We start from the raw sequence: 13,772 nt of genomic DNA, 5'->3' as shown, positions 1-13,772 counted from the left end.
ATATTTGTTAGAACAATGGCTTTCTCATCTTCGCCCAGTAAAAGTGTTGTTTTAATCTCTACTGCTTATGCGTGTGTCAGAATTTTTGTGTCTCTGTTCTGTTGAAGCTATATGTTTTGAAATGACCTGAGGTTATGAGTGTTGAAATCCTTAATTTAAAATGGGTATTTAAAATTAGGGCTTAATATTTATGCTAAATAGCTATCTTTTACCTATCAGGTATATTAAAAATAATTGGTTTCTACAAATATGTTTGACTTTTTTTGGTTTTAGTAGTGGCTGGAGGTTAAAGATTCCCTTTTAAATTCTCATTTTGTTATATCTTCTCTTGTTTTCTATTTTGGCGGAATCATTGCCCTGCTTCTTCCAACCGAGCATAAAAGATTATCTGAGGCATTGAATTCTCCACTGTTGCTGCTGCTCGGTGACTAGCTCAGGGGAGATTGGTTATGTAGCATAGCAAGAGAAGTGATCAATCCTGGGGCGGGGTCGGAGAATTGCCCGGGGCCGGCGTCAATCCCACCCCCGCCATGGCCTGAATTCTCCGCCACCCGGGAATCAGCGGGGGCAGGAATCACGCAGCACCGGTCGGCGGGCCCCCCCGAGGCGATTCTCCAGCCCCCGATGAGCCGAAGTCCCGCTGCTGACAGGCCGTTCCCACCGGCGGGAATCAAAGCACGTCTGGTGCCGGCGGGATTGGCGGCGTGGGCGGGCGCCAGGGTCCTGGGGGGGGGAGGGGCGGGGCGATCTGGCCCCAGGGGGGGCACCCACGGTGGCCTGGTCCACGATCAGGGCCCACCGATCGGCGGGTGGGCCTGTGCCGTGGGGGCACTCCTTTTCTTCCGCCCCGCCATGGCCTTCAGCATGGCGGGGGCGGAAGAGACCCCCTCCCCTGCACATGCGCCGGGATGACGCAGCAGCCGCTGACGCACCGGCGCATGCGTGGACATCCGCTGGCTGGCGAAGGCCTTTCGGCCCGACTGGTGGGGCGCCAAAGGCCGTTCGCGCCGGCTGGCGGGGCAGGAGCCACTCCGGCGCGGGCCGAGCCCCTTCTCCGCACCTTTGGGGAGGCCCGACACCGGAGTGGTTCACGGCACTCCGTCTCGCCGGGACCCCCCGCCCCGCCGGGTAGGGGAAAATCCCGGCCCTTATTTCTAACCAACAAGGCCTTCCTATACAGAGCCCGAGTTAGATAATAATAATCTTTATTGTCACAAGTAGGCTTATATTAACACTGCAATGAAGTCACTGTGAAATGCCCCTCGTCGCCACACTCTGGCGCCTGTTCAGGTACACTGAGGGAGAATTCAGAATGTCCAATTCACCCAACAGCACGTCTTTCGGGACTTTTGTGAGGAAACCGGAACACCCGGAAGAAACCCACGCAGACACGAGGATGACGTGCAGACTCCGCACAGACAGTGGCCCAAGCTGGGAATTGAACCCGGGACCCTGGCGCTGTGAATCCATAGTGCTAACCACTGTGCTACTGTGCTGCCCCATGTATTCGCATATTTCTAAGCATTACTTGATGATGATACTCAAACCCAATGGCCTGGGCACAGGAATCTAGGACAAGTTAGTTCATCTGATTCCACTATTCTGGAATTGAGCAGCTCAAGGCTGATGCCCAAAGACAAATATGGAAGATGACGTACTATGTTGGGAAGAAAAAAATCCCAACAGATTCAACAACATTCTGATCATCATAAAATTCAAAGCCTTTTGAAAGCCACCAGGGTCATCTATAGATTGAGATCAAATAGACAAAATCCCCATCATTCACAGGATGGGATTTATCTTCTTAAAAGTGACAATGCCTGTTGTCTGTGCTACAGAGAACATTTTGAACAACTCCTCAACCATGAATGCACAATGTCAGCTACTTTTCTCCAGTCTATTCCCCAGTATCCTGTGGTGGAATCCGCGGGTGAACCACCATGAATTGGAGAGCTGCAACAATCAAACAGATGAAAAACAACAAAGTCTGAGGCCCCCATGTTATTCCAGATGAGTTCTCCAAATATGGTGGACTGAAAACTCTGTGCATTTATCTTAAGGATTTGGAAAAAGAACCCTTGCCAGCCCCCCCCCCCGACTTCATGAATGCAACAATTGTAACTATATTCAAGAAGGGAGATAAATGACACTGTGGAAACTATTGACATATTTCCGTCTTGTTCATAACAGGGAAAATCATGATACGCATTCTCCTGAATGTACATTTTTTCTTAACCATTAATCCATGGTATGGCCCTTCTTCTAGCAAAGCTGAGGGACACGTTCCCTCTCTGGCCTTCTAAACCAATTGCTTTTAGCAGAGCTGTGAGAGCTGTCTTCTCTCTCCCTACATACCTCCAACTGCCCACAAATTAGTTCAAATAAAACTTAAAGCTTCTCTACTTTACAAGGCCCCAGTTGCTAAGCAACCCCCACATGTTTATGTCTATTATGTATTCTTTATCTGTAGCCCTCTCTAAGTACAGTAGGATCACAGTTGGAACTTAACAAACTCCCACACATACAAACACCTTTGTCCATGAATCTAACTATAGGTTTTACCCTTCCAGGCACAGAAACATTAAATTAAATACATTTAAAACTAAACCTTATTTCTAATGTTTACCTATACAAATATAAAATTCTTAAAACTACCTTTGTTTCCCGAACAAGTGTTGTTAGCCACTCTGCATCAAATTTGCAAACCACTCATGATCTCTTAATTCTGCATCCAAGAAACATGGCCTGCATTTGAATGCTGCCAAAACAAAGCTCAGATATCAGCCCATACCTGGCTAGCCAAATATTCCACCTCCCTTAGGTGTTGAACAAAAGACTCTGGAATATGTTGAGCCCTTTGGGGGAGATGGTGACATCGTAGTCATATCACTGGACCAGTAATCTAGAGGCCCAGGCTAATGCTCTGGGAACATGGGTTCAAATCTCACCACGGTAGCTGATGGTATTAAAAAAAATAAAGCAATTAAATCTGGAACTGAAAGCTAAACTCAGCAATGGTGACCACAAAATCTTGTTGATTTTCAGAAAACCCATCTAGCCCTGTGGAGAAGGATATCTGCCGTCCAAGATACATAGAAGATAGGAGCAGGAGAAGGCCTTTTGGCCCTTCGAGCCTGCTCCACCATTTATCACGATCATGGATGATCATCAAACTCAATAGGCTACTCCTGCTTTACCCGTAACCTTTGATCCCATTCGCCCCAAGTGCTATATCTTGCTGCCTCTTGAATATATTCAATGTTTTAGCATCAACTACTTCCTGTGGTAATGGATTCCACAGCCTTACCCAGTCTGGCCAATAGCAATGTGGTTGACTCTTAACTGCCATCTGAAATGGCCTAGCAAGCCACGCAGGTCCAGGGAAATATGGGATTGGGAACTAACGTTCTCATCCCATGAAAGAATAAAGCAAAAACATTGGCCATACATTGGCAGCTACCTCTCTCAAATGGCCACACGTAGATCCAACACTGCACAGTTCAGCGATCTACAACCTACGGCAGCAAGCCTTTGACAGCAAAGACCCCCGCTATGTTCCTGCCACATGTATATGTAATGAGCTGAACAGTGTGAGGTCGCAGGGGCCAGCCATCTCATCCATGGGTGGAAATTACATCTCATCCATGGGCGGGATTCTCCGTTGCCCGACGCCGATATCGTAATTGGCGATCTGCTGGAGAATGGGCTTCGACGCCGGTTAGCCATCCTCTGCCCCCTCCGAAATGGCGTCATTGCGTCGGGCGCCTCGCGCTATTGCAACGGCGTTGGCGTGTCATGGGAAGGCCCTCCCATGATGCTCCGCCCCGATGGGCCAACTTCCCAACCGCACGGGACACGAGTGGTCTCAGTGGGCGGGCACCCGGCATGGTAGCTGCGGACCGTGTCCAGCGCCGCCACACTCGGCCGGGATCAATGCCGCTGGCTGGGGGGGGGGGGCTTCCGCAAAAGCTGGGGAACTGGTGGGGGTTGTCCAGGGGATGGCTTGAGGGGTCACGGATGGCGAGTCAGGTCCGCGCACAGCTGGCGCCATGTTGTACGGTGCGACCGCTGCAGGTCATCGCCAGAAGCATGGGCAGCCAGGGACCCGGCCATTCTCCACCCGTTTTCGGCGCGGGAGCCGGGAGTTTCACTTGGCGCCATTGCTAGCCCCTCACCGGTCCTAGAATCGGTCAGGGTTCGGCGCCGATTTTGTCGCCAGAAAACGCCCACGAATTCTCAGTTTGAGCCGGCACTTAACCACTGAAACGGAGAATCCCACCCTATATGTTCCAGCCTGAGGTGAATTTCAACAGGGGGCAGGATTCTCCGATCCCCGCCGGGTCGGAGAATCGCCGGGAGCCGGCGTCAATCCCACCCCCGCTGTGTCCCGAATTCTCCGGCACTGGAGATTCGGTGGGGGCGGGAATTGCTCCGCGCCGGTCAGCGTGCCCCCCCCCCCCCGGCGTTTCTCCAGCCCGCGATGGGCCGAAGTCCCGCCGCTGTCATGCTTCTCCCGCTGGTGTGGATCAAACCACCTACAATACCGGCAGGAGCACGGTGGGCTCCGGGGTCCTGGGCGGCGGGGCGGGGCGATCTGGCCCCGGGGGGTGCCCGCACAGTGGCCTGGCCCGCGATCGGGGCCTACCGATCGGTGGACGGGCCTGTGCCGTGGGGACACTCTTTTCCTTCTGCCTTCGCCATGGTCTTCACCATGGCAGAGGCGGAAGTGACCCCCTCCCCTGCGCATGCGCAGGGATGATGTCAGCAATTGCTGACGCTCCGCCGCATGCGCGGACTTCCGCCGGCCGGCAAAGTCCCTTCGGCCCTGGCTGGCGTGGCGCCTCAATGTGAGGGCTTGGCCCCTAAAGGTGCGGAGACTTCCGCATCTTTGGGGCGGCCCGACGCCGGAGTGGTTCACGCCACTCCATCACGCCGGGACCCCCTGCCCCGCCGAGTAGGGGAGAATCCCGGTCCTGTTTACGATCCTCCAGGGATCCCAAACCAGTAGCAATTCAGTATTCTTTGCCATGCAAATTTATGCATGGCATGGAAAACTACGGATTCTATTCTAACCTGCTCAGATCCTATTGGCTGGGAAAAATTTGTTCCCCGTGTTTCTTGGGAAATATGAGCTCCCCCAATGAGGATGGGATGCGGTGGGGCAATGATTAGCAGTGCAGCTGTATAAATAGAGCTGGCCAGTGTGGTACTGACTAGAGAGGGAACCAGAATTGAACTGCTGACCCTGAATACATATTTTATAAATAAAGCTACATTTTGTTTGACTCTACAAACTCGTGCTGTATTCTCGTGGCCCCCACAGATTCCCATGGGAATCTCGCTGTAGGGCCGCCATTTTGAGCAGGTGGCCCGATAGCAAGGTCCCGCGGCCGCTCACCTTGCCCCCACCCCCCGCACTGCAAATCAGCCCTGAACCCCAACCTCCCAAACCGCACAGCGGACCCCTGTAATAGGGACCAGAGTAAAACCAATTGAAGAAGCTATTCTGTCACTTCAAATAACCCTGTGAAAAGCAATATGTATGAAAGTATTTACTTATTGAGCCAGTAGTCAGCTACAGGATGCTTGTTATTCACTATTATTTGTCTTTTCCAAAGGAAAATTTACAGCAAGTGCTGTGTCAATATACACTTCATCTGACTGCTTGGAAGGGTAGAGTGTTAACTGTGCTTGTTAACCAGTTTGTTACATTTCCTTCTCTTGCTACAGCACAATTTCATTCAAAATGCCAAATCAGTGGCAATTCTGAGAGATTTAATCATTGAAGCAATGGAAATCAAAGCAAAAAGACATCAGGAACTGCAAAGAGAGCTTGAAGAAGAAGATGAGAATTCAGTAAGTGTGACAGTGACTTGTTCTAACTGTGTCTTGTTCATTTTAATTTATTTATCACAGTACCTTTGTGCAGATATGACTTGAATTAGCTTATTCCGCAAAACTGTCATTTGAACCAATTCAAAAGAATTATGTTTATTTTTTTAAGCTAAAATTGCTTTTATTCCTCCTTGGCACATCTCTGGTTTCCTTGAGCCCATGTCATCTGGAGTCAAGAAGATAAACAGCATGCGCCCAGGACTCTCTATCCCTTAATTGCTCATTCATTAGCCTCATGACTTCAAATGTTGCATCAATTTGAGTTGTGTGCTACTTCAGTTTGTCCAAATTTCATTTATAATCAAATTCTATTTGATCCTGTCTGTGAATTATTAGACAGTGACATCAAATTGACTGCAAATGCAAATTGAAACGTTTACAGTGAACTTTGAATGTCAGTTTGCCGATAAAGCTTTGAAATAGCTTGAACAGATTATTAAATTAAAATGAAGTTGTCGTATGAAAAGCTTTGAAATATTAAATGATTGTCAAAACAAACATGCATTTTTAAATTAATTAATGGATGTGGATGTCACTGGCTAAGCCAGCATTTGTTGCCCATCCCTGGTTGCCCTTGAGAAGTTAGTGGTGAGCTGCCTTCTTGAACCGATCCAGTCCTTGAGGTTTAGGCACACCTACAATACTGTTAGGGAGGGAGTTCCAGGATTTTGATCCAGCGACAATGAAGGAACGGCCAACATATTTCCAAGTCAGGGTGGTGAATGGCTCAGAAGGGAGCTTCTAGATGGTGGTGGTCCCACGTGTCTGCTGTCCTTGTCCTTCCAGATGATAGTGGTTGTGGGTTTGGAAGGTGCTGCTGAAGGAGCCTTGGTGAGTTGCTGCAGTGCATCTTGTAGAGGGTACACACGGCTGTCACTGTGCGTCTGTGGTGGAGTGAGCGAATGTTTGTGGATGGGGTGTCAGTCAAGTAGACTGCTTTGTCCTGGATGGTGTCAAGTTGATTGAGTGTTGTTGAAGCTACAGTCATCCAGACAAGTGAAGAATATTCTGTCATGTCCCTGACTAGTGCCTTGTAGAAGGTGGACTAGTTTTGGGGAGTCAGGAGTTGAGTTATTCGCCGTAGGATTCTGAGCGTCTGATCTCTTTGTAGCCACAGTATTTAGATGCCTAATCCAGTTAAGTTTCTGATCAATGGTTACTCCCAGGATGTTGGTAAGTTTCAGAACTATTGCTGGATTATTGTCACGGCCCATAGCCGTTGTAATATCCAGTGCCTTCAGCCGTCTCTTGATATTCCGTGGGGTGAATCAAATTGTGTTGTAGCTTCACCTTGGAGATACTGTTATGACATCCTGGGATAGTGTGCAGTCAATTCCAGCCTCACTTGATCTGGAGGCACAACACAAGTGAATTAACCAATAATTCTTAGAAAAATATCCAAAGTCTTTGATCCTTGGCTGCCCAATAATTACAGTCACCCGGTTTGTACATTTAAACACAATGGCTGTTTATTTATGACAAGACAGACAAACACAGAGAGGAAGAAAGGGGTTAAAAAAAAAACCCTTAATATTAGGGAAAAAGAGTGTTTGTCTCAGATGGTGATTCCAAGCATCTTACTCCTCTTCAAATTTTACTTTCAGCTCAAGGCCTTTCCTGTAAATTCATTCAATCCTTGGTAGTTTCAGAAATACTAATAATCTTTATTAGCATCACAAGTAGGCTTACATTAATACTGCAATGAAGTTACTGTGCACTCACAGCCTTTCTGGAGTGAGAGAGAATAGGTCCCGGTCTTTGTTTGCAGCCTGTAGTGGTTTTCCTGTAGATTTGTTCATTCAGGTTCTCTGTAGCTTCAGAAATACAGCACCCACAGCCTTTCTAGAGAGAGAAAGCACTTCCTTGTCTTTGTGTGTCCAGGAGTCAAACTGAAGCTCATTGGAACTATGTAAATTATTCCACTGGGACAGGATCCAATCACCACCTTCTGACGGGCAGAGGACAGCTTTTTGGGCCAGTTCATTGGCCCTCCAGCCAATCAATCAAACCGATTCCCAGCCCATCTCTCTCTCTCTCTCTGGTGTCGAAAAGTCTGAAGCTCCTGTTCAAACTAGCAGAGGATAGAAGGTATTCTCTCCTGTAACCTCTGAATTCCTCATTCCTTGCTGCTTACCTTAAAGACACATGTCCATTAACCTCCCATGGATCAAAAATGATAATGGCAAAATAAAAGAGAGGGGAAATAAGGGAATAAACAGGAAGGGTCCTTCCAACACCCCATTTATAGGTATGCCAGGTGCTGCTCCTAGCATAGCCTTCTTCACTCTTCATTTAAACATAGACAATCAACTTGGACCCTGCCATGATATGATTAAACCAATGAATGGACTCGAGCAGTAAAGTTGCATGTTTACACAGCATTTTAATGTTTTATCTTTCCACCAGGACCAGATTAGTTGTTCTGGTTAGACTTTTGCTGCCCCCTACTGGTCGGTTTGCAGCTATTTGTTACCTAAGGACTCATTCCTGCTTGACCTCAATTTTGAAGTTGGCAGCTGTTCAGTGGCAGGGATGAAACTAGTCACCCCGCTCTGGCTGGAGCCGGAAAGGGGAGAGACCCCCCCTCCACCCCCCAAAGGGTTCTATACCACCTCAGGTGCCCGTTCTCCACCAACCCAAGACCCCATGGTGCTCGTGCCTCCCTCGGCCTGCCCATCAAGATGCCCACCACACCCCAAACCTCTTGGGCGTCAACTCCCCTTCTCACCGTTAGACCCCACTCCCATACTATCGGGATCTGGTCTCCAGGACTTAGAATCCTAGTTCTACTTGTCGTGCCCGCCCTGGTCACTGATGCTGCTGGCACTACGTTGCTGCCAGCCGATCAGATGGGCTGGCAGATCTCTGATGTGGGACTTCTGCCCAAGTGAGGGGCTGAAGACCTGGCTCCAGCTAATTGACACTCCTCTATGGGGTTGCGGTGTTTGATGGGGATGCATTCCCTGCCGACTCTTTGGCTGGTGGGGCGGGTAACCCTGCCCATGAGAAGTTATTGAAATTGTAAAACTGAGGAACATGTCAAAAATAAACCTTTTCCATTTGTACCTGGTGACCAGGTGGCTGTATTGGCATTTGGGGAAATGTACTCATGGTGATTCCATGAATCTGATGCTATGATTCAATTTGCAGAGGTTAAACATGGCGTTGTGAAAAAATGGTGCGACCTCAGTCCTCTGAGCCAGATGCCTTTTGTTGTGGATATGTCTTCAATTTTAAATGTGCGGATTCTAAAGTGGCTTTGAATGAATGAATGTATGAAAGAATGAATGAACAAAACAAAAATTAATCTTGCATTTTTCTTTAAAAAAAATACTCCTGCAGAATGGAGACTTTCTCAAAATGTAAAACAACTTTAATTCAGTCGTACCATATATGTGGCCAAAAGTGGAACCATTTAAAAGATATCCTCAATAGCTAATTGAGAACAGTTAATAAATGAATAGCTATAGCATCCTGAAATTATCCTTACACAGATGATGGGTAACTAACGAGATGGGAATGCATTCTGACAAAATGGTATGTTTTTATAGCTGTACTGTTCTGCTGAGGTAATTGTGCAGGCTGTTTAAATTAAGAAAAATTACAGGCAGAGCATTCGACAGAAGGTTAATTCCAATATCAAAGTTTAAATGTTAGTTTAAGCATTACTACATGCGGTTGCTTTTTTTCCCTTATGTGTTTTGAAGTATGATTTGATTCCCGTATCCAGTGTGAGCAACTGCACAGGATTGATCTGTTGCCTGGCAGCTTGCAGGAACATTTTTAAATATTTATACCACTGGACCCTCAAAAGGGCTGGACTGATCATTTCCATTTTTTCGAGGTGTTCTGTGGGCTTACTTTGGGAGTGCACTTTGCTTCCATTAACAGCTAAAGATCATGAAACAAGACCGAAACAAATGAGGATATTACCAAAATGGACAACAAGAATTAATGTCCATGCAAGTGGGGAGAAACACTTGTATCGCCCACGTACATCACTGTTGAAAGGCAGAGGGATTGAATCAAAACTTTGCTAAAGCATATACTTAAGCGCAAAACAAGGAGTGCTTTACAAACACTGAACATTTTCTGGCAGGCACTGATTGACATGTGGAGTTTTAGCGATTGAAAACAGCTGATACAATTTTTGACCATAAGAAATTAAAGATGGCACCAGAAGTGACCTGAGGTTTTTTTAACAATAAGTTTTAAAAGGTTGACATGCATTAATACACCTATCCAAGCAATATCTTAAGTGACTACAAACACATGCCAAATCAACAATGACAATGGTTAACGTCAGCGTGTAATGAAGATGCATTGTTCCATTGTAAATCCAGCAGCTTCATTGGTGTATTAGTAGTTTGAGTCAGATTGTCGTTATTTTTACGGCATCCTCAATTGTTAAATTAAATCAAATATACATTTGTACTTCAGTCATCGTTAGCAAAAATATTTATTTTCTGGAAGTTCATTGAACAAGAATCCAACTTTTAAAAAAATTACCAGTGAAACAATTCATACTTGTCAAATCCAAAATCTGTACCTGACAGCCTTATAATGAGGTTTGTAACATTTCTGCGAGGTTGTCTTTTAAGTATATGAAATGTAAAATCAAATAAAATTAATCTGACATTTTGTAGGAACAAATAATGAGGCGAATGAGTGGGCCAGTGGTTCTAGCAATAAAGCTTTGTTCTCCCATCCAGAGGACCTTGAATCACATCTTTGACTGGTATGTGCATGTCTTGCCAGTTTTTAGCTTTGCTGCTGGATAAAACACTGCAGGCAGTTGACTGCTTCATTTCACTGAGGTTCGCCAAGAATATTTTACACTATTTCCAGCAACTAATGTCACATTATGAATCTAACTTGTGGAGCTTCTCCTTGTAGGTAAAGTATAGCTATGTCTTCCATACTGCACATCGATAAATTCTCTGGTCCAGACTGATGAACAGTCTGGGCAGCACGGTAGCATAGTGGTTAGCACAGTTGCTTAACAGCACCAGGGTCCCAGGCTCAATTCCCGGCTGGGTCACTGTCTGTGCAGAGTCTGCACGTTCTCCCCGTGTCTGCGTGGGCTTCCTCGGGTGCTCCGGTTTCCTCCCACAGTCCAAAGATGTGCGGGTTAGGTGGATTAGCCATGCTAAATTGCCCTTAGTGTCCTATCTAGCACAGGGCTAATTCGCTGGCTTTGAAAGCAGACCAAGCAGGCCAGCAGCACGGTTCGATTCCCGTAACAGTCTCCCCGAACAGGCGCCGGAATGTGGCGACTAGGGGCTTTTCACAGAGGAAGCCCACGCAGACACGGGGAGAACGTGCAGACTCTGCACAGACAGTGACCCAGCCGGGAATTGAGCCTGGGACCCTGGTGCTGTTAAGCAACTGTGCTAACCACTATGCTACCGTGCTGCCCAGACTGTTCATCCCACAATGTCATGGCCAATTTTGTTCCTGAATACGAACAGATTTCCACTTTCTACCATTTTCTTCAGGCCAGGGAGGGAGAAGGCTTCCCCATCCCCACTCCTAATAAAAGGCAATTTAGATCACTGTGGACACATTAAGAACCCATCCCCAAAACGTTTTCCAATTTTCAGTTTGGCAGCTGTTGGGAATCAATGGAGGTGGGGATAAAATTAGGTATAAGCCTACATGAGAAGATATAGTTCGAAGTTGCAGTGTCGAGGTTGAGCAAGGCTTTGAAAGGTGTCACCAGCCTACCTGGTTCTGGATTCCAGACCTCCTGCTGCTCCCTGAAATGTGGAAAATTCGAACTTTGGCAACTTTTCTCCTCAAACATTCATGTTCAGGCCGGGATATGGCCCTGATGGCCCACCTCTATTCCTGAATGCCTGACCACTAATTGGACAGCAGATCTGTCTCCAGAGTCATCAAGGCCTTGACCAGAAATTCCTGCTTTCCAAGAGGTTAGTGACAGATGGATTTGCGAGCCCTGGAATGGAATCTGGGGCCTCCTGCTTCCGAGGGAAAAATCCATGCCAGACAAGGAGAAGTTAACATTCTCTTGTCTCTTGTACCACATGCGATAACTTGTGGTGCAAAATATTTTCTCATCAGACCAGCGAGATAACACCATTTTCAGAACTGAAGCTCTCTCGAGGTGAAGTATGTTCTGCTGAATTGTCACATAATCTGAAATGTTAACAAAGGAGATACTCAGATAATCAAAGGATGATTGTAACACAGGAGGCAATTAATGAGAAAATTTCCAGCTGGGAGCATGGCTGTTGAAATTGCACATTATTTTCTCACCTTTTAATTTCCAATTTGGGTGTGAAAGGCTCCTTGTCAGATGCGCAAAGTCAGAAAATTACTCCCCGAGATATTTCCCAGTCCCACAATTTATATCCTGCTCTAGAACTACGGGGTAGAAGCAAGATTCAGTGCAGTGCTTACTATTCCCAGATATAATGAAGTAGGTCTCCTAGTAGGGGCAGCACGGTACCATGGTGGTTAGCATAAATGCTTCACAGCTCCAGGGTCCCAGGTTCGGTTCCCGGCTGGGTCACTGTCTGTGTGGAGTCTGCACGTCCTCCCCGTGTGTGCGTGGGTTTCCTCCGGGTGCTCCGGTTTCCTCCCACAGTCCAAAGATGTGCGGGTTAGGTGGATTGGCCATGCTAAATTGCCCTTAGTGTCCTAAAAAGTAAGGTTTGGGGTGGTTGTTGGATTACGGGTATAGGGTGGATACGTGGGGTTGAGTGGGGTGATCATTGCTCGGCACAACATTGAGGGCCGAAGGGCCTGTTCTGTGCTGTACTGTTCTATGTTCAATGACGTGACTACGAACAGCAGATTGAGAGCAGCTTTCTTATCCACACGTCACGTGAATGAGTTCAACACAGAATGTATTTTTTCAGATAATCTATGACAGCTATTTTTAAAGATTAAATAGTGTAAGTAAGAGACGTGATTTTGCAGCCATCTCACATTGGCATTTGTGTCATGGAACATGTGAGTGAAGCGTACTTATAAAGGGGGTTGCATTGAAGGGAAGTGGGGCATTGCAGTTCAGGATGTGGAGAAAGAAGGGAGTAAGATATTGCACAAATACTTCCGTGATCACTTCATTATCCTTAATAATTCATTGATGGTTGATTAATTTCTTAAATATTCCTAATTCTAACAAAAAACTGACCCATCCTGTATTTTAATTGGAACACTGTGCTTACAAGTGTTACAATTACTAGCTGAAGAATTTAACTGGATTGGAATATTGGTCCCAAGTTCAATTCCCGGCTGGGTCACTGTCTGTGTGGAGTCTGCACGTCCTCCCCGTGTGTGCGTTGGTTTCCTCCGGGTGCTCCGGTTTCCACCCACAGTCCAAAGATGTGCGGGTTAGGTGGATTGGCCATGCTAAATTGCCCGTAGTGTCCTAAAAAGTAAGGTTAAGGGGGGGGGGGGGTTGTTGGGTTACGGGTATAGGGTGGATGCGTGGGTTTGAGTAGGGTGATCATTGCTCGGCACAACATCGAGGGCCGAAGGGCCTGTTCTGTGCTGTACTGTTGTATGTTCTATGTTCTATCTGTTGTGACGGTCGGCCAGCGTGGGACGCAAAGGTCAGCAGGCGTGGGTCCCGAACGTCGGCTGGTTGGCAAAAGTGGGTCCGGGCAAAAAATTTCTAAATCACATTGGGAACCATTGCTGTATGCTGAAGGTTCCTCCCTGCTGCCACATCTGCATTCTACAATGTCGCAATGGTAAACTATGTCAATGGACAAATCTCAATAATTGAACAAAAAGGAGAATTCCTTTCTGAAGGAAAGATCTATGAGCTGAATAATCATGGCTGGGGTGACGTGAAGATTAGGTGGAAGGGGCAGGTGGGGGGGGGGGGGCAGGAAAATTGACGA

General features: G+C 47.0%; 1 protein-coding gene across 1 annotated transcript in view; it reads left to right on the top strand.

The window, feature by feature from the left end:
- The window catches only part of stk3 (serine/threonine kinase 3 (STE20 homolog, yeast)), a 448,024-nt gene that overhangs the window by 296,018 nt on the left and 138,234 nt on the right, over positions 1-13,772 (top strand). The window contains exon 8 of the mRNA XM_038808612.1: positions 5,731-5,856. Coding sequence (XP_038664540.1) covers positions 5,731-5,856 — 126 coding nt within the window. The remainder of the gene's footprint in view (positions 1-5,730; positions 5,857-13,772) is intronic.

This window comes from Scyliorhinus canicula, chromosome 10 (genome assembly GCF_902713615.1).
Source record: "Scyliorhinus canicula chromosome 10, sScyCan1.1, whole genome shotgun sequence".
In the NCBI taxonomy this organism is placed as follows: Eukaryota; Metazoa; Chordata; class Chondrichthyes; order Carcharhiniformes; family Scyliorhinidae; genus Scyliorhinus; species Scyliorhinus canicula.
Note: the sequence above shows the minus strand (reverse complement) of the source record. Positions and strands in the feature narration are given on the sequence as shown.